A 25,954-nucleotide genomic window follows, 5' to 3' on the forward strand; every position below is an offset into this window, starting at 1 on the left:
CAAGAAAGATGATATAAACCTAAATTGTGTGAAATTTGCAGATGACTTGGCATTACTAGCTAATAATGTACAAGAAGCTAGAAATCAAATAATGAGCCTGCAAAATATAGTGCAAAAAGTAGGACTCCAGATATCTTTTGAAAAGACCAAGATGAAGGTAACAGACCTGCTAGTAGTAGACCATGTAACAGTAGACAACAGAAAAATTAAAATAGTGAAGCAATTTAACACTTACCATGCTAAGCCCTTAACTGCATGCCACTCCCTGTGTGCTGGCTGATTTTTTCTGTTTTCAACAGACTTTAAATAGCTGTAAAGGACGTTTAGTTAGAGATACATAAAAACTACAGGTATGGTTTAAAACTTTAAGGTTTCAACTTTACAGGGGTTAACAGCCATGTGTATGGGGCATATACTGTTTCCAAGAAGTGATGCGGATCTCTCCTCGATTTGGCGAAAATAAATTTTTGTCAAAAATTTATTTTTACTACTTTATTCAATTTAAAGAAGAAATAAATTTTGGAAAGTGATCATTTTACACTAATAAGACAATTGTTATACCATTTGCACATAAAGCATAGCTACATACACATAAGCTATTTTGCATAGTGAACCACAGTGTGATAAAGCTTGAAGCACGGGCTGACACACAAACCTACATTACACTCACTGCACTCATAAGAAGTATCTTTCCTCCCAGCTTTCCCAGTAATGTTCTTTAGTTTTCCACTACACACTACACAATGTCTTTGTGCTTTCTTCTTCCCTTCTGCCATTTCCACATGGTTCGGAAAATGTTTCTGCGACAATCGAGCAATCGTTGCAGATCCATGAGAATCCTCAATTCTCTCTCCTCTCTGTAACACTAACGCAGTGCAGACCTCCGTATCAACTTAGGAGTGCTTAGTTTCTTCTCATTGATGCAATTGTGCAAAATACAACTATTGGAAACTGCCATAATTATACAGTGGAAGGCAAGCTTTCTCCAACACTTCACTGTTTTGTGATCAAGTGCTCCATATGAAAGACGCTGATCAAAAAGGTCTACACCAGCTTTATGTTTGTTGTAATCCAGCACTGCCACTGGATTCAACTTCTCATTGCCTTCTCTTGTAGCAACAGGCAACACTGAGGATGTGTGCCTGGTACTTATCATCCACACATTCCTCTTGTCTTTCCATCGCAATGCTAGCACATCGTTCTTCCGGCGAAATATTTGTTCACCCTTTTTGAGTTTACCCTCTTTGAGAGCCTTGGGCAATCCTTTTCTGTTTGGCATTACAGTCCCTACAAGACCAGTGTTGGCTCTAGCCAGTTCTTCGGCTAGCTGAACACTGGTGTAAAATCAGTCAACATATACAGTGTGGCCCTTACCTTGGAGTGAGCCGAGCAATCGCTTTACCACTGCAGAGGCACTGTTGTCCAGTTTATCATCCCTTCCGTGGTAAACTTCAAAGTTGTATGTGTACCCAGTTTTGGATTCTGCAAGAATGTATAGCTTCATGCCATATTTGCTTGGCTTATTAGCCATATAAAATTTGAAACCTACACGCCCTCTGGAAGGACACGTACCTTCATCAATCACCTGGCTGATAACTTACTTTGAAATTCCTTACCAAATCATCCAGAAGAGGCCTGACCTTATGAAGGGCATCAAAGTCTACTTCACCTTTCTTTTTTTTTTTTTTTGCTTTGAATTGTCATTTATGTGGAACATAGACAAAATATTCAGAAATCTGTCCCTTGGCATAATAATGGGGCAAAATTGCAGCTAACCACTGGATCACTACACCAGTGACTGGCCATACTTGGCCTCTCACTGATTGACATGTGGAGGCTAATAGCCAGAAACGTCTTTGTTTCAGCAATTGTTAGCGCCCTCCACTGCTTGAATCTAGAATTGGACCCTAATTTGTTTTGTGCTCTCAGTGTGGCCAGCTTCTGTCTAGCATATAGGTTTGTTTGTTCCTTCATAAATGAAATAACCCTGTCATTTATAAAATGAGAAAAAAAATCTAAATATTCACTAGACTGACTGAGTCCTACGTTATTTAGCACACCATGAGACCCTGTAAATAACAAAATGTTTGATGTTTGATCCACTATAGTCCAGTCATCCTGTGAAATTTCACTCAATTTCGGCCTCTTTCGATGATGAGTGGGGGTGGGGGTGGGTGGGTGGGGGGGTGGGGGGGGACACAGGCGGTGGCTCACCTTCATCTGACGACAAATCTGTGTCTGAAATAATACAGAGCGTAACAGAACAAATCGCAACATGAACTGTCTTTTTCTGCATCGATTTAGTAAGATGTTAGACCTACCTGGACTATCGTTATTTTCCGACATTTCGTAATCACTGTCACTATCGAAATCCGAAAAATCATCATCAGTAGGTTCAGCAAGTACTTCTTCAATCATTTTTCGAAATTTTGCATCCTCATCACTCACCATTGTGAGTAAAAAGAAGATAAACAAGCTAAAACCAAAATGCTAGCGCCAAAATCAATGGTAAACAAATGACAGGACACCACAGAACACGTAACATATGCGTGAAAAACACACGTGAATTCGTTCGGAAATATATATGGATATATCGCATTACCTCACTAGGTGCTGCGATCTAGCACTAATATGATGAACTACAAGCATTACAGAACCTACAGGTTGTAGCGGGAATGCTAACAATGCGTTTGAAACACTAAAACAATGTGGAATGCAGCGGGACGTAATATTACGGCGGCCACATTTTCTTCATTTCCGTCCGCGATGTAATGTTACGGCAGCCACATGTAAGTGTTAAATATCTTTGAGAGATTATAAGACACAACTTGGATGTAAAACATGCTTGGCAAGAAATAACCAATAAAGTGATAAAAGCTCAAAAATTAACATGGTCTACATACAATAAGAAATGTCTTTCAAATCAAACAGAATTAAAACACTACAAGATGGTGGTTCAGCCAGATGTAACAAACACAAGCGAGACTCTCTTTTTTATAGTCACTCAGAGAAACAGAGTCGACAAAACACTAAAAGTAGAGAAAAGAACAGCTGGCACATGCATAAATAAAAAATACCAGAAGGAAGGACGGTGGCGGATAGTGCCGAATGAAGTAGTGTACAGGGAACTGGAGACAATCACAGATACTATATGTAAAAAGTGGATTTCTTTCGTTGGTCACACAATGAGGACACCACAAACCAGATTGGCAAGAAAAATTATGCAGAAACTGTGGAATCTGAAGCAACAAGTAGGATGGATCAAGGAAATTAAAGAGGATATGGGAAAACTAGATATAACCTTGTACAATCTGCAAAACAAGACAGAAAATCTCAAGAAACTGCAAGACAAGAAAATAAGATTTAAACCAAAAGTAGACAAACGACACACAATGAAAAGGGTATTTACAGATGAAGAAAGACAGGAAAGGTCAGAACGAATGAAAAGATACTGGGCAGTTAAGAAAGAACGAAATGTGCGCTTACTGAAGAAGAGGACCATGAAATGATTGACTAAAGTGGTCCAATGAGGCCATAAAAGCAATTATTATTATTATTATTATTATTATTATTATTATTATTAAAGAAAAAGTGTGACAGAATTGTTTCTGCTTGAAAAAATGAAGCCATTTTTAAGTTTTGTGGAAACACTTTAGTAATTTCTTCTCATAATTTGTGGTTATTTTTTTTTTCAGTATTTTGGCATTTGTTGTCTCAAAATCTGCCACAATGTTTTCCAGTATGTTCTACTCCTCTACTTTATTCTTGAAATCTGCATGTTTCTTATTACACTATACAGAAAAACACTCCACTTCTTGACGATGTTCTTCTCAGTTATAAAGCTAGATAATGTAGTGATCTTGACACAGTATTTCACTGGACTAGCGGCTGCCATCTTCAGGTAAGTATGCTGTTGCACGATCCCACTGGAACTGAGTTTCTGGCAGCATTGGTGACTCCTTTATACATCCCGGTGCACCAGCTATGCATGTGCAAGCACCAGCACTGCTGTCCTCAAGTGCAAGTGAATTGTAGCACACTGGTGGAAGAGATAGCCAAAACAATATAGCCCTAGCAAAAGAATTTTCCGGTCGAAATAAAGACTGTTGTTAAATATTAGACAAAATCAGATTCCTTGTCTTACTTCAAGGGAAACCCTCATCCCTATTAATAATATTATCAGATAATCGAATTTCAATAGACTCTTTTAGAACACAATCCCAGTGATGGGAAGCAGGAGCGATCATTTGCATCTCATTATACAATATCTAAAGTACCTTACTAAGCCAGTGTTCTACCACTACGGATTTCTCGGGCTGGAACAAACAAGTGTGATGATGATAATCTGCTCACCAGTCCTGAATGGTACGGATAGCTCGGCCAGTATAAGTCATCCCACAGTGACATGGAATTTTGGATACTCTGGGTTTCCTCAGTCCCACATCATCCTTAACTTATCCCAGAAGGGCTCTAATCCTATCTTGTGGCACAAATGTACTTGTAATGTCATATATTTTTAATATTCGTGAAATTTTTGAAGATATACTCCCATCAAAAAGTAAAAAAGCAGCAGATTTACAATAATCCTCTAATGGTTCATCCGGCAGTCCAAACTGAAAATCCCAACATATTTTTTGATCAGTATAACAATTGTGCTTAAAAACGACTTTCAGATGATCCAGTTCTTGTATCTAATTTTCTGCATCATAAATAGCATAAACTCTTTTCACGAAAGACCGCAAGACCCACTTGCATTGGTGTGGTGGGTGACAACTGTTTGCAAGAAGACAATGATCAGTATGCGTGGATTCACGATATACCAGTGCCCAAAATCCCATTGTCATTTCAGTGAGCCAAAAGTCAAGAAAAGAAAGTTTGCCTTCCCTTTCAACCTCCACCATGAATTTGATACTAGGATGAAGATAATTAGAATGATTTATAAAACAATTCAACACATCAGTTCCATGAGCCAAAACTTTAAAAAGTGCCATCATCGTATCTCCAAAAAGTTCACCCACCACTGCAATTCAGGCTTCTTGCAGACTTTGGTGAAGGAAGCTTATGCCGTTTCCAACACAGAAAATTTGATACAGGAACTGGATCATCTTAAAGTTGTTTTTGAACAGAATGGTTATACTGTCCAAGTATGTCATGCTGTTTAATTAGGACCACCAGGTGAACCATTAGAGGATGCTTGTAAATCTGTTGCTTTTTACCTTTTGCTAGGAGCATATCCTTGAAAATTTCAAGAATATTAGAAGCTAAGATTAAGAGTCCTTCTTGGACCAGTAAGGGATGATTTGGGACTGATGAAACCCGGAGTATACAAGATTCCATGTCACTATGAAATGGCTTATATTTTCCAAAAATATCTTTATTATTCAGGACCAGTGTGTAGAACACCTTCATCACACTTGTTTGTTTCAGTCAGAGAAATCCTCATTGCCAGAACACTGGCTTAATGAAGGACATAAAATTTTGTATAATGAGATGTGAATGATTGCTCTTGATTCCTGCTGTTGGCATTGTGCTGTAAAGGAATCTATTGAAATTCAGTTATCTGATAATATTAATAATAGGGAAAGGGTTTCGCTTTACGTAAGATGTGAAATCCAATTTTATCTGATATTAAACAACAATAGTCTTTATTTTGACTATCGGATTCTTGTAGCTAATGTCTGCTAGTGACTTATCGTTTTGCCTGTTTCTTCTACCAGTTCGCTACCAGTTCACTTGCGCTTGAGAGCAGCAGTGCCACTGCTTATGTATACGCAATGAGCCGACCACAGTGTATAAAAGAGCTGCCAATTCTGTTGGAAACTCTGCTCTGTTGAGATTGTACATCAGCATTTTCACCTGAAAATGGCAGTCAATTGGTCCATTGAAATATTGTGTCAAGATGACTGCAGTATCTGGCTGCATATCAAAGATGAGTATCATCACTTATTACTCTCAGAAAGTCTACATCTACATTTATACTCCGCAAGCCACCCAACGGTGTGTGGCGGAGGGCACTTTACGTGCCACTGTCATTACGTCCCTTTTCTGTTCCAGTCGCGTATGGTTCGCGGGAAGAACGACTGTCTGAAAGCCTCTGTGCACGCTCGAATCTCTCTAATTTTACATTTGTGATCTCCTTGGGAGGTATAAGTAGGGGGAAGCAATATATTTGATACCTCATCCAGAAACGCACCCCCTCAAAACCTGGCAAGCAAGCTACACTGCGATGCAGAGCACCTCTCTTGCAGAGTCTGCCACTTGAGTTTGCTAAACATCTCCGTAATGCTATCACGGTTACCAAATAACCCTGTGATGAAACGTGCCGCTCTTCTTTGGACCTTCTCTATCTCCTCCGTCAACCCGATCTGGTACGGATCCCACACTGATGAGCAATACTCAAGTGTAGGTCGAACGAGTGTTTTGTAAGCCACCTCTTTTGTTGATGGACTACATTTTCTAAGGACTCTCCCAATGAAACTCAACCTGGTACCCGCCTTACCAACAATTAATTTTATATGATCATTCCACTTCAAATCGTTTCGCATGCATACTCCCAGATATTTTACAGAAGTAACTGCTACCAGTGTTTGTTCCACTATCATATAATCATACAATAAAGGATCGTTCTTTCTATGTATTCACAATACATTACATTTGTCTGTGTTAAGGGTCAGTTGTCACTCCCTGCACCAAGTGCCTATCCGCTGCAGATCTTCCTGCATTTCGCTACAATTTTCTAATGCTGCAACTTCTCTGTATACTACAGCATCATCCGCAAAAAGCCGCATGGAACTTCCGACACTATCTACTAGGTCATTTATATGTATTGTGAAAAGCAATGGTCCCATAACACTCCCCTGTGGCACGCCAGAGGTTACTTTAACATCTGTAGATGTCTCTCCATTAATAACAACATGCTGTGTTCTGTTTGCTAAAAACTCTTCAATCCAGTCACTCAGCTAGTCTGATATTACGTTGGCTCTTACTTTGTTTATCAGGCGACAGTGCGGAATTGTATCGAACGCCTTCCGGAAGTCAAGGAAAATAGCATCTTCCTGGGAGCCTGTATCTAATATTTTCTGTGTCTCATGAACAAATAAAGCGAGTTGGGTCTCACACGATCGCTGTTTCCGGAATCCATGTTGGTTCCTACAGAGTAGATTCTGGGTTTCCAGAAATGACATGATATGCGAGCAAAAAACATGTTCTAAAATTCTACAACAGATCTATGTCAGAGATATAAGCCTATAGTTTTGCGCATCTGCTCGACGACCCTTCTTGAAGACTGGGACTACCTGTGCTCTTTTCCAATCATTTGGAACCTTCCGTTCCTCTAGGGACTTGCGGTACACGGCTGTTAGAAGGGGGGCAAGATCTTTCGCGTACTCTGTAGAATCGAATTGGTATTCCGTCAAGTCCAGTGGACTTCCCTCTGTTGAGTGATTGCAGTTGATTTTCTATTCCTTGGACACTTATTTCGATGTCAGCCATTTTTTCGTTTGTGCGAGGATTTGCAACTGCAGTGCGCTCTTCCTCTGTGAAACACGCCACCACTGGTTGCGTGCAATCTATCCGTTATAAACACCGTCTATGCCTTTGTAAAAATTTCAGCAGAATTTATCTCTGGCTTCAGCCAGCTTTCTGTACCTATAACGATTTCAGTTTCGGTGCTTTCTATCAGCGCTTGAAGTTCCGGTACTTTACCAATGCAGCTTCGACAGTTTACAATTACAATACCGATTACTGCTTGATCCCTGCATGTCCTGACTTTGCCCCGCACCCTTTGAGGCTGTTGCCTTTTCTGTACTTGCCCGAGGCCATCTAACCTAAAAAATCGCCCAGTCCATGCCACACAACCCCTGCTACCCGTGTAGCTGCCTGCTGTGTGTAGTGGACTCCTGACCTATCCAGCAGAACCTGAAACCCCACCACCCTATGGCGCAAGTCGAGGAATCTGCAGCCCACACGGTCGCAGAACTGTCTTATCCTCTGATTCAGACCCTCCACTCGGCTCTGTACCAAAGATCCGCAGTCAGTCCTGTCGACGATGCTGCAGATGGTGAGCTCTGCTTTCATCCCGCTAGCGAGACTGGCAGTCTTCACCAAATCAGATAGCCGCCGGAAGCCAGAGAGGATTTCCTCCGATCCATAGTGACACACATCATTGGTGCTGACATGAGCAACCACCTGCAGATGGGTGCACCCTGTACCCTTCATGGCATTCGGAAGGACCCTTTCCACATCTGGAATGACTCCCCCCGGTATGCACACGGAGTGCACATTGGTTTTCTTCCCCTCTCTTGCTGCCATATCCCTAAGGGGTCCCATTACGCACCTGACGTTGGAGCTCCCAACTACCAGTAAGCCCACCCTCTGTGAACGCCCAGATCTTGCAGACTGAGGGGCAACCTCTGGAACAGGACAAGCAGCCATGTCCAGCCGAAGATCAGTGTCAGCCGGAGACAGAGCCTGAAACCGGTTTGTCAGACAAACTGGAAAGGCCTTCCATTCAGCCCTCCGGAATGTCTTTCGCCCCCTGCCACACCTCGAGACTATTCAGGTACTAAAACGCGATGCTACAACTCTCAAATACTATAATATGCCTGAAATTTATGAATTAAACAATGCAAGAACCAAAAACACGCAAATAAATTAAGAATTAAACTATGTAACAAATAAGTGAGCTAGGAGTATACGACTTGCTGCTGGCAGCTGCTTATCCAACGGCGGCAGGGAGCACACTGGCTGTGACCAACCGACACTGGCCTTTCAAAATAAAAACAGAAGACAGACGACTACGCGAATTTACACTATTCAGGTACTAATACGTGATGCTACAACTCTCAAATACTATAATACGCCCGAAATTTATGAATTAAACAATGCAAGTACCAAAACACGCAAAGAAATTAAGAATAAAACTATATAACAAATAAGTGGGCTAAGAGTATACGACTTGCTGCTGGCAGTTGCTTATCCAACGGCGGCAGGGAGCACCCCAACACTTCACGTTTTCATTATCAAGTGACTTGCAGCAGAAGTTTAGTTGCTAGCAGGCATACACCTTTAAACTAGTTAAGATCAGTGTCAGTGCAGAGGTTCACGATAACATATTAAACATTAGCAAGCTTCCTACATCTTAACGGTTTGAAATTGTACTTTTATGTGTCAACACAATAATGGTCCTGTCCTGAAAGCAAAGACCATTGTATCATGATTTGAAGATCAATTACATAGTATGGAGTACCCTATTTGTAGGTTTGCTATGTATCCTCCTGTGCTATTCTTTGTTATTGGATTTTTTGAATTTGTGTTGTATATCATTGTTAATTATTTTACTGCACTTCCACAGGATAAGGCATCTGAAGCTTCTACCAATAATGCAATAAACAATAAAATAAAAAATGAAGAAGTTAAGGGAACATGGTTTCACTGTCAAAATGAAAGGCACAAGGGTCTTAAAAAGACAGGTGCATATGATGCTTTCCAAAGGAATCCTCTGTTTGCTGGTGGGGAATATAGTGTATGTACTGAACTGCGACCCCTAAACAGCCATTATCACCCTACTGTGTCTCTGTTTGCACAGAAAATTCTCCAAGGTGAGCTGTACATGTTTTCTTAATTTTTTCTGCCTGTATTTGTTTTTTTATCTCACATGTACACACTGAAGTGTTCAGTTCATATTTCATGATGAATTTCTCTACCTGCATTTACTTAAATTTTCTTTGTGCCAGGAGAAAAAATAATTTATTCTGGAGATCCACTTCAAGACTTCACTTTGTCAAGGTTTTTGGACAGATTTGTTTTCAAAAACCCAAAGAAGAGCTCTGAGAACTCTGATGCAGTGGTACACAAAGTTCAGTATACTCCTACTGGAGTAAAGTCACTTGCTGTTACTAGTGACAGCTATCTCAACACAGATGAATCGAAAATACCTGTTGATGAACTCTTTCTGTATAGGTGAGTATTTTGAGAATTAATAAGTTGAAAGTGACTTATTGTATCCTCCAACCATTTTTTCTACATCTTACATTGTTGTTCCATCCTTATACTTTTGTTGTGACTCGCCAATTATTCAAAGTGCCGCCGCGCAATTACGCACGTCCTCTACGTGCGGCGCTGTCTGCCAGCCATGCAGCAGCTGCGCCACCTAAGCGGCCAGCCAAGCAGCGGCCGCTAGACTGAGACTCAGTGTTTAATCGATTGCCGACTTGTACACAGGTCAACTTACTCAGTGACTTATATGTGTTGTTGTGTTGTCCGAAATATGTGTTAAATTTGAAGATTTAACAATTGGCGACGAGGATGAGATTTTTCCTTTTCACCGTTGACTCACAGGGTTCCATGGCTACTGTCGAGCAGCTCTTGCAAAATCTCCTTGAACAGCAAACGCTTCTAACAGCGGCGATTCGCGATTTCGTCGCGGCGTCAAATGCGGGGCATTTCTTGTCGTTGGCTGTACCTCCTTTTCCACCTTACGACGAGACGGCGGAAGACTGGTCTGATTACGAAAAACGTCTTCGACAGCACTTCTTGGCATTTCATGTCACGGACGAACAACCATGTAAGTCTCTGTTCCTTTCCTGGATTTCACCTCAAATGTATCGGTTGTTGTCGCAATTGGCTCCTTTGAAGGATCCTGCGTCTTTGTCCTTTGCTGAAATGTGCTCCCTTCTGTCTGTCTATTTTCAAAAGCAAATGCATGTGGTAGCCTCTCGTGTTGCCTTTTATTGTTGTCAAAAACAACCAAATCAGTCCTATCGCGCTTGGGCTGCTGAACTTCACGGCCTCAGTCAAAAGTGTCAATTTGTTACTGACGTTCACAAAGAATCCTATGCCGATTCCATGGTACGGGATGCTATTGGTTGGCGCCCGACAAAGAAGTTCGGCAATGTGCCCTTCAGTTGGCGAATCCGACTCTAGATGAAGTTCTCTCCATTGCGCAGTCTTTTGAAATTTCTCGCCCCACTGGGGTGCAAATAGAAGCGTGGGGTGATGTCGGGGAAATACAACCTCTGTGCACTGTTGACGACGCGTGCGGTGCGTCCCCGCCGGCCGACGTGGCCGCAGTACGCTCCCACGCACAGCCTCGGCCTAGTCGTAAACAACCTACTAAGAAACTGCAGCAAAATCCCCGGCAACTTCCTTCATGTCCGCGGTGTTTTACGAAACATTCACGCGAGGATTGTCCCCAACGTTGGGCTGTGTGTCACAATCGCAAAAAGAAAGGTCATGTGTCTTCCATTTGTAAATCCGACTGCATACACGATGTTCATGAACATGACGCTGATTCTGATTCTGTGTTGTCTGTCAATTGCACTTCTTCCCTTTCAGGGAAGTTATTCCTCACTGTCCAAATCCTTGGTCGAGATGTTCGCATGCAAGTGGATAACGGTTCTGCTGCCACTATAATTAATTCTCAGACGTATCTTCAGCTGGGTTCTCCACTCCTGTCCCCTGTCACTCGGCAATTACGGACGTACAATAAACAGAAGATTTCTCTCTTGGGACAGTTTAATGCTGAGGTATCTTACAAATCTATCGTTCGCACTGTTCCCATATTTGTGGTCGAACAGAGCAACGCATAAAATCTTTTTGGTTTCGATGCCTTTCGCGTTTTTGGGTTCTCCATAGATGACTCTGTCAATATTGTCTCTGACGCTATTCCTTATGCTCAACTGGATTCCTTGTCGACGACATTTTCGTCTCTTTTTTTCTCCTGGGTTAGGCCGTGCAAACGACTTTGAAGCTCATATCACGCTCAAACCCACTGCTCGGCCTAAGTTTTTTCGGGCTCAGCACATTCCTGTGGCCCTTCATGATCGGGTAAAATGGGAATTGGATTGTCTCACTGCTTCAGGGGTCTTGCTTCCTGTCACTTCCAGTGAGTGGTCCTCTCCTGTCATTGTAGTTGCTAAGCCCAATGGTGATATTCGTCTCTGTGGCGATTTCAAAGCCACTGTAAATGCTCAATGCCTCATCGACACTTACCCTATGCCCCGTCCTGAAGAACTGTTCACTAAACTCGCTGGAGGACAGTATTTTTCTAAAATTGACCTGTCGGAAGCTTATCATCAACTTCCTCTCGACGCTGCTTCCTGGCAGTTTCTGGTCCTTAACACGCCTTTCGGCCTCTATCAATACCAATGCTTGCCATTCAGGGTTGCTAGTGCCCCTGCTCTCTTTCAGCGATTCTTGGAACAATTATTGCTCCCTGTCCCGGGGTGTATCAATTACATGGACGACATTGTTGTCACTGGCTCCACCACTGAAGAACATCTTCAAAATCTCCGCACACTATTTAATGTCTTACAGACTGCCGGTCTTAAGTGTAATCTTCAGAAATCACAATTTTTTCAGGCATCTATCACGTACTTGGGGTTTCAACTCTCTCGGGATGGTATTCGTCCGCTTCAACACACTGTTGCTGCAATCGATGCCCTTCCTCGCCCTACATCTGTTAAGGAACTGCAGGCCTTCTTGGGGAAAATAGCATACTATCACAAGTTTTTACCGTCGGCGGCGTCAGTGGCTCAGCCGTTGCATCGCCTGTTGCATAAAAACGTGTCTTTTCACTGGTCCGCGTCATGTGACGCGGCTTTCCGGAAATTAAAGACTATGCTGAAACAGGCCCCATGCCTGGCTACTTATCGACCTGGCCAACATCTTGTTCTTGCCACAGACGCCTCTCAATACGGGGTCGGTGCAGTCCTTGCGCACCGTTTTTCTGACGGTTCGGAACAACCCATCGCTTATTTCTCCAAAACGCTCACGGATGCCCAACAGAAGTATTCTCAAGTTGAGAAAGAAGCTTTGGCCATCATTTATGCTCTTCATAAGTTTGGTGTTTTTCTCTATGGCTCAAAATTTCATCTTGTTACGGATCACAAACCACTTGTTTCCTTGTTTCATCCATCAACGTCACTTCCCGACAAGGCTGCACACCGCCTCCAGCGTTGGGCTCTTTACTTGTCCCGTTTCAATTATGAGATTCATTTCCAGCCAACGGCTCAACATGCGAATGCTGATGCTTTGTCTCGCCTTCCCATGGGTCCTGATCAGGCATTCGATAGGGACGAACTTTTGTGTTTCCACCTGGATGTTGCCGAGCAGCGGGTTGTGGACGGGTTCCCCATCACTGGGGACAGGCTGGCGGCTGCTATGGGTTCTGATCCTACCCTCTCCCGGGTTTTACGCTGTATTCAGAAGGGTTGGCCAGATCGCCCGTCCACTAAGACTTCTGATCCGTTGCGGAACTACTACACTTTGCGCTACCTCCTCACGGCTAGGGATGGTGTTATCCTCCTCTCCACTGACAATTCTTCGCCGCGTGTTGCGGTACCTGCGTCATTGTGTGCTTCGGTCTTGCGCCCCCTTCACCAGGGGCTCTGGGGTGTGTCTCGCACAAAATCTCTGGCACGCCGTCATGTGTACTGGCCTGGCATCGACTCTGAAATCGCACACATGGTCGCTGCCTGCGGCCCTTGTGCGTCACAGGCCTCTGCCCCGAAGTCATCTTTGCCACCGTGGCCTTCGCCTGAGAAGCCCTGGGAGCGCATTCATGCTGACTTTGCGGGACTCTTTTTAGGTACTTATTGGCTCCTCATAATTGACGCCTATTCTAACTTTCCTTTAATTGTCCGTTGCACGTCACCTACCACCGCGGCAACCACCAGTGCTCTCGCCCACATTTTGTCTTTGGAAGGCCTCCCCTCTACTCTTGTTACTGATAATCGTCCGCAATTTGCCTCTTCCGACTTTGCGGATTTTTGTGCTCGTCACGGCGTTACGCATGTCACGGCCCCGCCATTCCATCCACAATCCAACGGTGAGGCTGAACGACTGGTCCGCACATTTAAGGCTCAGATGCGGAAACTTCTGACTTCTTCTGCTGCTGATGACGCGCTTCTCCAGTTCCTGGCGTCTTACCGTTTCACCCCCATGGGCGATCACAGCCTGGCTGAGCTCTTACATGGCTGACACCGAGCGAGGTGGCGCAGTGGTTAGCACACTGGACTCGCATTCGGGAGGACGACAGTTCAATCCCGTCTCCAGCCATCCTGATTTAGGTTTTCCGTGATTTCCCTAAATCGCTTCAGGCAAATGCCGGGATGGTTCCTTTGATAGGGCACGGCCGATTTCCTTCCCCATCCTTCCCTCACCCGAGCTTGCGCTCCGTCTCTAATGACCTCGTTGTCGACGGGACGTTAAACACTAATCTCCTCCTCCTCCTCCTTACATGGCTGACAGCCCCGCATGCTACTTCATCTTCTGCGGCCTCCCACCTCACGGCCGCGGGTGCCTTCACTTGGCCGGTTCACTGCCGACGACCTCGTCTTGGTACGGGGATATGGCAGGCGGCCAAAATGGAGCCCGGGCCGCATCTTATGACACCGTGGCAGACGCCTGTATGAAATCCAGATGGACACGGGTGTTGCAGTGCGTCATTCGGACCAGCTGCTGCCACACCACCGTTGGCTCTACCTGATGCTCAGGATCTTGGCATCTCTCAATACTCATAACGCAGCCCTCTCACCGTCATCGTGATGCCAGCACCAGAACGGACGCCACCAGGAGACGTGCCCATGCAGTAACCGGAGGACCATCCTCTGCCAGAGTACATCTACTCGCCTCCTCCTCCAACGGACGCCGACACATCGCCCATGTCTCCTGTCATATCAACTGGACTTGCCGCAACGGGCAGATTGGTGCAGGGGGCCCCAGCAGATTCGACCCCTATGTCTCCTGTCATCTTGACCCGTTATCATCGGGGACACTTCCGTCCGTATGTGAAGCCTCCTCTTCGAGGCTTTACGGCGAGTCAAACAACGCCTATGGACGTTAGCCATCTCCAGGACACCTCCATCAAGACCAGTGCAACAATTTCAAAGGGGGGAAAAGTGTTGTGACTTGCCGCTTATTCAAAGTGCCGCCGCGCAATTACGCACGTCCTCTACGTGCGGCGCTGTCTGCCAGCCATGCAGCAGCTGCGCCATCTAAGCGGCCAGCCGAGCAGCGGCCGCTAGACTGAGACTCAGTGTTTAATCGAATGCCGACTTGTACACAGGTCAACTTACTCAGTGACTTATATGTGTTGTTGTGTTGTCCGAAATATGTGTTAAATTTGAAGATTTAACAACTTTTTTCCTTTCTTACTTCTTTCCCATCATCTTCACTACACAAAATTTCTGCATATTGTAGTTGGTGCTTCTTAAAAACTTTACTCCTCTGTTGGTGAATGATTTTGAAATAATACTCCATCTTGTTGGTAAGTTGATAATGAATAGTAATATGAAATACAGAGACACTATGCCAGTAATGACTGGTTAGCACACTGGATTCACATTCGGGAGGATGATGGTTCAAACCCATGTCGAGCCAACCTGATTTAAGTTTCCTTGCTTTCCCTAAATCGCTCCAGGTAAATGCTGTGATGATTACTTTGAAGGGGCATGGTCGAATGCTTTCCCTAATCCGATGGGATTGATGACCTTGCTGTTTGGTCCCTTCCCCCCTATCAGTCAACCAGTCAAGCAGTAATGACAACCGAGCGAGGTGGCGCAGTGGTTAGACACTGGACTCGCATTCGGGAGGACGACGGTTCAATCCCACGTCCGGCCATCCTGATTTAGGTTTTCCGTGATTTCCCTAAATCATTCCAGGCAAATGCCGGGATGGTTCCTCTGAAAGGACACGGCCGACTTCCTCCCCTAATCCGATGAGACCGATGACCACACTGTCTGGTCTCCTTCCCCAACCAACCAGTAATGACAAGATTGGTTCTGCCATTTCAAGTATCTGCTGCCACAGACAATTACTCCTGTTTGATGATATAGAGTGAGGTAGCTTCAGTATTGATATAATCACCGGCCCAAAAAATTGCCAGGTTTTCTTAAAAAATCTGAAAACTGCATTGAGGGGGAGAATGTAACATTTCTTAAAAAAAAAAAAAAAAAGGAACACTTGGTTGAAGGGTTATGTTTATGGTCAGTGAACCATTTGTTTACTTCCAATTTCTAGAAAAAGACTGGTTAGGCATCACATGGTGGCGTTGTAGCTCTGCAATGCTGGCAACTAACCTTATTGTTTGGTGTAATTGTGTTAAGTTTCTCTCCCAGATCTGTACTCCTCCACAAGGAAAGAAACACACACAGAACCAGGCAGTGTGGCAATTCACTGGTCCCAGATTTGCTTTTCATCAGAAGTATGAACAAAAGCTATATATTTTGTTCAGGATTGCTTTTGTCTGTCATTATTTTTGAGGAACAGAGGCACTTGTTTCATTTCAGTTTGTATTTGTAGTTCATGGAATCAACCAATAACAAACAGTAAAATGTACACTAAGTTTTTATCAGATCCACTTTGTTATTGAACTACTCAGCTATACTGCTAAAACAAAATCAAATTTCATTGTGTGAGGAAGAAACTGCATTTTTCAACAGAAACATGTGATCACCACTGTATCAATTTGCAGGATAGAGAGACCCAACCAACTATGAGTACATATTCAATGTCTGCATGACTTTGCACCATTGTGTGTGCATCTTTGATCCTTGCTCTCAATGCAGTAGGCACATGTGCCTTGTGCATATAAAAAAACTGCTCAGGTTCAAATGGGCTTTTGTCTCCTGATCACTTTTATTCCTCACAGCCACTCCAATCCCAATTAAGATGGAACCACTTCACAATTGACTAAAGGAAGTTTTTCCCCAAATACATTTTCACTGTTCTTCACAAAAAAACATTGACTTAGGAGGGAGAAAGGACCCCACATCTGTCCAAATGCAAACCAGGAAGTGAGCGGAGTAAGTTTGTGCAAGCCACTTGGTTTTGCTTTCCTCCCATGGTGTGCACAAGGAGGAAAAAATCCTAGGGGTACAGCGATACACACTGAAGGATTCCAGAACCTTGTCAGTGGCTGTTTGGAGTGTAAGATGTAATACTGTCATCCATAAACACATCTCTGAGAGCTAGTGGTGTTACTTACTGTTCCATTTATATATACTGTAACTTGTAATAGTGTTATCACATTTGATGTTTTTATTCCTTATAGCCTCGCCAGGGAGAATTATGTATTGGTAAGAAGTCCTGAAGCTAGTCATAAATGTAGTTTGTATCCTGTAAGCACGTGTGGTGTTTATTGACTGGCAGAGTTGAACTGTTTATTCAGGCTCATTGATTGAACTACTACTGAAAAGATTCACAAACAAGTTGTTTACCAATATTATACCCTCACCACACCAGTACTAAGTTACTGTATTTCCATCAATTTCTTTCTAACATCAAATTTCAGCCATCTGACATAGCTTTCCTACTTATGACAATATAATGTAATTGGGTACATAAAAAAATCTACTCACCAAGCAGTGACAGGAAAAAAACACACACAAAAAAGAGGTTTTACTTATACAAGCTTTCAGAACCAGTGGCTCCTTCTTCTGACAGAAGGATTGAAGGAGAAGGAAGAGGGATGAGAGGAAAAGGAACTCCTACTGTTTTAAAATTTTCATTTAATCAATTGTGAGCCATCTGCTTTCACAAAGCAATAATCATCATAATGTATCACTAAAAAAAAAACTCGACCTCTGTGATTTCAGACCTAAAAGAGTATACAGTAACCATCATGAGTCCTTTGAACACAAATCTCACCACGTTCACGCTTATATGACAATTTTCAGTGCTCCAGAAAGTGTGTGGTGAAATATATAGTAGGGTTCAACATTCAATCAATGATGAGTTCATTAGAAATGGTTACACTCTTTCAGGGCAAGACTGAAGCACATTATGTGCAAAGTAAAGACAAAGTGTAATTGGAGCAGTTCTTAGCTGCAAGCAGAAAGCGCAAACTTCATCTTCTAACACGGTGCAAATATTGCTCGAATGGAAGAATGTTAGTAAGCAAATAAGGAAAGGACAGAAATGAAAACAGCAATGCTGAAAACTTTAGAAGAAGAGGCTATGAAGGAATGGATCACAAAAGAGCTGACAGAAAAAATGAATTATAGGAACAAATGTAAGAATGTCAAAACATATTTCTTGGGAGAAATCAGTTTTCTGCATCAAGCTATTTTTATTTAGAATAAACATTTTATTTCATTAGCTGCTGTCTAATTTTGCCTCCTCAGGCATTGTCCTGCAGCATCACACAATAAATTACATTACCTGCTTTCATCTGTCAGTACATAATGGTTAGCTTGTAATGACATGACTCCATGTCCCTATCAAATAGTGTCTCAGAATAACAAATTATTTAGGAGTAAATAAAGGAGACAACTCCCCAAAAGGGAGAAGTGCTGCGTCGCTGAAATGTGCACAAACAAAATGTACAGTGCTTTGCTTTGCTAGCTTTTTGAATGAAATTCCTTTCTCAAACTGTAGGAGAAACACACACACACACACACACACACACACACACACACACACACCTTTCACTCATATGCACTACATTGTGTTCAGTCGACTGGCAGCTCTTTCTTGGCCCATGCTGAGTGTACTGGGGCGAGGTGCAAGGTGGGGTGGGATGAGTGGTGGAGAGAGGCGGGAGACAGGGAGGGGGCTGGAGGGAAGCATCCAGCGGCTCAAGGGAAAATTGGGAGCTGTCTGTTGGCTAGCTAGGGGTGCTGGTAGAGGAGGCACCTGGCAGATAGCTGGGGACGCAATTTCTCAGACTAAGGTGTGAGATGGCAGCACACAACTAGCTGACATGTTTTTGCAGGGGTACTGGGACAAGGTATGGTGTGTGTGTGTGTGTGTGTGTGTACACACCTGCACTATTGATTGGGGGATAAAGGGGACTGCGAGTTATCTTTAAGTTTTTTTTTGGGGGGGGGGGAGGGGGGGGGGAGGGCAGCGAGTTACCTTAAGTTTAGGCCAGGGAGGTTACGAGAGCGAAGGATTTGCTGTAAGGGTAGCTCCCATCTGTGCAGCTCAGGAAAGCTGGTGGTGATGGTGAGGATCCAGATGGCACAGTTTGTGAAGCAACCATTGAAATCTCGCATGTTGTGCTCTGCTGCATGTTGTGCCACTGGGTGATCCACCTTGCTTTGGCAACAGTGTGGCAGTGCCCATTCATTCTGGTTGACAGCTGGTTGGTTGTTTTGTGGCGGCGTTCGTAGCGACAAACACTTCCCTGTAGAAACGGCTTACGAAGTCACCGCCACACTTTTAATAGTGGGCCGACCGGTCCGCTGGAACAGTGAACAGAAAGATGAAAACCCAAACACTTAAATAAAAGTCGGTACTTATCTTTATTAACGAAGATACAGAAACACAGTAGTGAACTCCGTGTCTACAGAAATCTGTCTAGTTCGAGTCGGAGCGGCTAGGTCAGCGTCGGCTGACGACAAAACAACAACTCTGCTGCGATGAACACACAACTGACTAGCAAGTATACAAATCGGTGGCGAGTATACAACTGAGCGGCGAATACAGAATTGTCCTAGCGCTCGCGACTCCAGCGCTTAAGAAGCCAGAAGCCAGCGGTGGCGCGCACAGACTTGCGGCGATTTCCTGTATCGCTGGCGCTGCTTATGCGGACGGCGTCCGGACTTTGATGCTGCCAACCTTTTGGCAGCGGGCTCGGTTGGATTACTGGCTAGGATATAACAGGTTGTCACACCAGTATAAATGCTGCGCAGTGGTTGGAGCAGAGCTGGTATATAACATGGCTGCTTTCACAGATGGGGTGGGACAAGCCTGTGATGGGACTGGAGTAGGAGGTGTTGGGTAGATGGATAGGGCAGGTCTTGCATCTGTGTCTTCCACAAGGGTATGATTGACCCCTATGACAGGGGATTAGGGGTGGGAGTGGTTTAGGGATGGACTAGGTCACTAGGATGTTGTGGAGGTTGGGTGGGTGGCAGAGCACCACTTTGAGAGTGGAAGGAAATAACTTGGGGAGGATGTTCCTCTTTTCAGGGCACGATGATGGATTATCAAACCCCTAACAAAGGATGTGCTTCAGTTATTCCAGTCCCAGGTGGTATTTGGTGACAAGGGGGCCACTTATTTGTGGTTAGCTGAACACACTTGATTTCAATGGTTGCTTCCCTACCCGAGCCATCTGGATTCTCCCCTCCACCACCAGCTTCTCTGAACTGCACAGATGGGAGTTATGCTTATAACACATCCTTCACTCTTGTAACCTCCCTGGCCTAAACTTAAGGTAAGTCACTGTCCCACCGTCCACCCACCCCCACCCCCAACACCCACAACCCCCCAGTAGTGTGTGTGTGTGTGTGTGTGTGTGTGTGTGTGTGTGTGTGTGTGTGTGTGTATGAGTGAGGGGTGGGGGGGGGGGGGGCAAAAGCTTACTTGTTTAGCAGTCATTTTGTTGTGCCTGTCTTTAACTCAACCTCTTCATTGGATGAGGAATATCAGTTTGTTCTTTTCATAATATTTGTATCATTCCATCCTGAATTTTCATTGTTTGAGCTATAATGTTTTTCTTACAAACATTATTGTACAGAGTTCCACTGCTGGCCACTAAAATTGCAACAAATGTCCATCCCTTGTCTCAATACCCCTGCCCAACATGTGTAAGCTACACTATGTGATCATAAGTATCCGGACACTCCCAAAAACATACTTTTTCGTATTAGCTGCATTGTGCTGCCACCTACTGCCAGGTACTCCATATCAGTGACCTCAGTAGTCATTTGACCTCGTGAGAGAGTACAATGAGGCACTTCGAATGTGGCCAAGTGATAGGGTGTCATTTGTGTCATATGTCTGTTCATGAGATTTACACACTCCTAAACATCCCCAGGTCCACAGTTTCCAATGTGATACTGAACTGGAAATGTGAAGGGACATGTACAGCACAAAAGCATACAGGCCGACTTTGTCTGTTGACTGACAGACCGCCGACAGTTGTAGAGGGTCGTAACGTGTAATAGGCAGACATCTATCCAGACCATGACACAGGAATTCCAAACTGCATCAGGATCCACTGCAAGTACTGTGACAGTTAGGTGGGGGGTGAGAAAACTTGAATTTCGTGATCGAGTGGCTACTCATAAGCCACACATCCCACTGGTAAATGCCAAACACTGTCTCGCTTGATGTAAGAAGTGTAAACATTGGACGATTGAACGGTGTAAAAACGTTGTGTGGAGTGACAAATTACGGTACACAATTGGGTGATTCGATGGCTGGGTGTGGGTATGGCGAATGCCCGATGGATATCATTTGCCAACCTGTGTACTGTCAACAGTAAAATTTGGAGGCGATGGTATTATGGTGTGGTCGTCTTTTTCAAGGAGGGGGGGGGGGGGGGGGGCTATCAACTCTTGTTGTTTTGTGTGGCAATATCACAGTATAGGCCTACATTGATGTTTTAAGCACCTTCTTGCTTCCCACTGTTGAAGAGCAATTCGGGGATGGCGATTGCAGCTTTCAGCACGATCGAGCACCTGTTCATAATGCACATCCTGTGGCGGAGTGATTACACAACAATAACATCACTGTAATGGACTGGCCTGCACAGAGTCCTGACCTGAATCCTATAGAACAACTTTGGGATGTTTTGGAACGCCAACTTTGTGCCAAATCTCACTGACCGACATTGATACCTCTCCTCAGTGCAGCACTCCATGAAGAATGGGCTGCCCTTCCCCAAGAAACCTTCCAGCACCTGATTGAATGTATGCCTCTGAGAATGGAAGCTGTCATCAAGGCTAAGGGTGGGCCAACACCATATTGAATTCCGGCATTACCGATGGAGGGTCGCCATGAACTTTTAAGCCATTTTCAGCCAGGTGTCCAGATACTTTTGATCACATAGTGTAGTTTTGTGCTGCCATCTCATGCCGTAGTCTGTGAAATTGCATACCCACACATCTGCCTCTTCTACCTGCACCCCTTGCTAGCTGACAGATGGCTCCCCACTTTCTCACGAGCTGTTAGACACTCCTCCCTAACCCCCTCCCTGCCTCCCACCTCTCTCCATCCCTCACCCCACCCTACTCTGCAGCCAGACCTCACCCCAGTACACTCACTGTGGGCAAGGAAAGAGCCGACAGTTACCTGAGCATAAAGTAGGGAGGCAGGCATGTGTATGTAAGTGTGTGTATGTGTATATGTATGTTTGCAAGTTTCTCCTACAGCTTGAGACAGGAATTTCATTCCGAAAGCTAGCAAAGCAAAGCTCTGTAACTTTTGTTTGTGTACCTGTCAATGACACAGCACTTCTGCCTATCGGTGAGTCATCTCCTTTATTCCTAAATAATTCATTATTCTCAACCATAACTTTCCATATATTAAAATAGTGTATCAGCATACACTCACAGATGAGAGGTTCTGCGCCTAGTACCATAAAAAGTTAAATCCAGATGCGGGTTGTACTTTTTTTTTGCCGTGATGAAGGAAGCTGCAAATGTTTGAAACTCAAGAAGTTAACCCCTTCACTTTCTTGAGAGGAAAGATATTTACAGAATTCTTCATTCGGAGTGTAGTTATTTATGGATCAGAAACCTGCACATTAATGAACGAACAGGAAAAAATTTAGAAACTTGAAAATCTACCTTTAGGGAAAAATGAATAAAATTAAATAGGCAGAGAGATTAATGAATGATGAAGTATATGGAAGGCTAAGGAAACAAGAATCCCCTGAGGTATGCCAGAAAAAGGGAAGAGCTCTGGCTTGGGCAGAATTTAAGAAAAGAGTTATTGAACAGTCACATGTGTACTGCCAGTTCATAGTGTGCAGTGGGCTCAGAATTTCAGTGATCAGACTTGTCGTGACTGTCAGGTGTGCTTTGCTGATGTTGGGGAGGGAATAGGGAAGATGAGGATTACGTGACCAACGTGTATCACTTCCCCTTTGTGGGGTGTTCCATATGTTGTCTATGCCTGAGAGTGTACATCCACAGCTGAATAGGTGATTGCATCAGCATTTCTGGCACTGCCAGTGGGGTGACCTGGTGTGGCAGCATGGGTGTAGGCAATCCGCCCACTCCAGCTGACAGCTCACTGTGTTTGCTGAGTGTCTTCTTAATTACACCCAGAACTGGTTCCCAAGCCTTTCTAAGATTATAGCTGCAGTTCCAGATGATAAGATAGCCCCTAGCAAAGTATTTAGGTGGCATGTTTAAGAACCTAGTCTCTTTCTCCATAACTTCACCTGTCTCCACATGTTACACTCTAGTGGTAGGGTGCAGAGCATGGCAACTCTGCCATTGCATGTAAACGTTTTTTGGAATGCTTTTATGAGTTGTTCCTTTTCCAGGGGGGGACTCTCTGTATTTGAGATGTTCCCCTGTGTACTAGTGTTTCAAGCATCACACTCCCTGCACAGGAAAGGAATTTCAGCAAGGACTGAAGGAAACAGCAAGGGAAAAGACATTGTCTTTTGACATAATGATGTATGGTGGTGGTGGTGGATCATTTCACGAAAGCTCACGTTGTGCACTTCCATCTGTCTGTATCAGTAGTGGAAACGACCACACTCCCCGATCCTTGAAGTGCGCAGTTCTAATTAAAAAAGGCAAAATCTGTGACCTGAATGTCTCCAACTGATTCTCCTATTTTGAAGTTTGAAAAAATCTGATTGTTTATATCCTGTCTCAGTGATACCAACCTTTGCCACTACTGTGATTAAATTGTTCACAGTAACTTGATTAGTTACTCCTTCAACACTGCCTTCTGAGAGTCACTCAACTAAATTAGACAGTGGGGATGATAGGGTCTTCCCTCTCATGGTAGCTGCACCACCATCTAATTTGTGTTCTGTCAGAACAATACTGGCCCTAAGAGAGCATCTGGAGCGGTCTGTGCATTAGTTCGCACAGATAATCATCAGTGAGTGGTGTCATCTCCATACCAAACTGGAAGCAATAGCAATGCAGTTGTGAAACACCCAAGTGATCAACAGTTGTAAGCTTTATTTAGCTCCAGGCAGGATGTCAGTTATATACAATGAGATGACCACCTGAATCCAGCAACTCCCCCCTCCCCTACCCAAGTGATCAACAGTTGTAAGCTTTATTTAGCTCCAGGCAGGATGTCAGTTATATACAATGAGATGACCACCTGAATCCAGCAACTCCCTCCTCCCCTCCCCCCTCCCCGCCCAGTTTTCTCCCACTCTGGGATATCATTGCACCTCACTCCCTGTGGGGATTGTCCGGTTGACTAGTGTCTTTCTGACCTTGATCTGTGTCTCCCCACTGACTGTACTTGTTCTCACCCCAATTGCACCTGCTGTGCTTTTCTAGCTATCAGCTATAAAGTCTCTATCCCTAATCATGTGGCTTTGCTAAAGTGGCCCCTACACAACGACCTTCATAGTAGTGACCACTTTCTGGCAATCTGTCACTTCCTTGTCACTACCCAATGGGATGATTGCCATGCTGGGCTCCTTGAAGAGCCACTGGCAGTTGTATACCTCTGCTGTCAACATCATCCCCTCTCTGTGAGATTGCATCAGTGGGTTTGTGAGAGACTTTTCTGACACATCCATCCATGTTGGTTGGTTGGTTTATCGATTCGAGGGAGGGGACCAAACAGCAAGGTTATTGGTCCCATTGGATTAGAGGAGAGGAAAGAAGTCAGCTATGCCCTTTCAAAGTAACCATCCCACTATTTGCAAGCAATTTGGGGAAATCATGGGAAGCCTAAATCAGGATGACCGGCTGCAAGCTTGAACTGTCATCCTCCCAAATTCGAGTCCAGTGTGCTAACCTGTGCACTACCTCACTCGGTCACTTGTGCCACTGGAACTGCTGCTCCTCTTGCTATAGACCCCCTTCACCACCAGTTGGTAGCATGGTAAATCAAAGTTGTTACAAAAGCTATTCAGCAACATCTCATGTGACATCCTTCATAGACAACCCTTATCACTTTTAAGCAGCTTTGCACTAAGGCTTGCTATCTAGTTAAACACAGTAAGAAGGAATGTTGGGAGTGCTATGTCTTCTTCTTTGGAACATATGCCTCTTAATCCCAAGCTAAGCTCTGTATTCTTCTGGCCCATCGAAGATCAGCAACTGCTCTGTGTGTATTCCTTCTTGGTGGTATTTCTACTGATGTGTCAGTTCTTGCTGAACACTTTGTGACAGCATCAGTATCCTATTCTTACCTGGCTAGCTTTTAAATGCATAAAAGGCAAGTTGAAAACATCACCCTATCCTTTATCTCCCATCACACCAAGTTATACAATGAACCTTTCACTGATAGTAAACTCCTCCCTGGTTAGTACACAGACCACAAATTACGATCAATCTATTTCAAGGACCTAAAGTTGCAGTTCTCCCAATTACCTTTTGGCATCTTTCCTCTCTGTTCTTCAGGAGTATCAGGATATCATTAACACTAACACTCAAAAAACCATGAATAGGAAATGATATGTAAGCTTTTACATCTCCCACCGGTCAGGAGGCACATTTGTTGCTGGGAATCTGTCGTATTTTTATGACAGAGCTGATAGCCTTTATCAGAGTCCAGTATTTTATTAAACAGACCTCCCTGGACTGCATTTTAATTTTTAGTGACTCAATGAGAGTTTCCACACTGTTGATTGGTGCTACTCTTCTCATCTTGTGATATCTGCTATTCATGATGCTCTGTCTGAGCTTAGTCATATTGCCTGCACACTTGTCTTTCTCTGTCTCTCAAGTCATGTGGTGTCCCAGGTAATGAATTGACCACCATTTGACTAGAGAAGCGATTACTCACCCAACATTCACTTTGATGATCCCAGATGCAAATATGACATCTCCTCACTTAAAGATGGAACAACGTAACAACACTTCGTGGACTACTGTGCCCTTTATAAAATTCCACACTATCAAGGGGACTACTACTGTTTGGTGCATCTCCTGCTACCCTTTCTGGAAGGAATCCACTACTATGTGTTGCTTCTATTGGTCATACCAAATTAACACACAGTTTCATTCAGTGTAATGAGCCACCTCCAAGTTGTGGATGTGAAACATTGCAGACAGTAGATCACATT

At 44.0% G+C, this 25,954-nt stretch overlaps 1 protein-coding gene across 2 annotated transcripts in view; it reads left to right on the top strand.

The window, feature by feature from the left end:
- The window catches only part of LOC126162042 (CCAAT/enhancer-binding protein zeta), a 222,087-nt gene that overhangs the window by 122,733 nt on the left and 73,400 nt on the right, over nucleotides 1-25,954 (top strand). For both annotated transcript variants that reach the window (XM_049918275.1, XM_049918274.1), the window contains exons 11-12: nucleotides 9,353-9,599; nucleotides 9,735-9,960. In XM_049918275.1, coding sequence (XP_049774232.1) covers nucleotides 9,353-9,599; nucleotides 9,735-9,960 — 473 coding nt within the window. The remainder of the gene's footprint in view (nucleotides 1-9,352; nucleotides 9,600-9,734; nucleotides 9,961-25,954) is intronic.

Source organism: Schistocerca cancellata, chromosome 2 (assembly GCF_023864275.1).
Source record: "Schistocerca cancellata isolate TAMUIC-IGC-003103 chromosome 2, iqSchCanc2.1, whole genome shotgun sequence".
In the NCBI taxonomy this organism is placed as follows: Eukaryota; Metazoa; Arthropoda; class Insecta; order Orthoptera; family Acrididae; genus Schistocerca; species Schistocerca cancellata.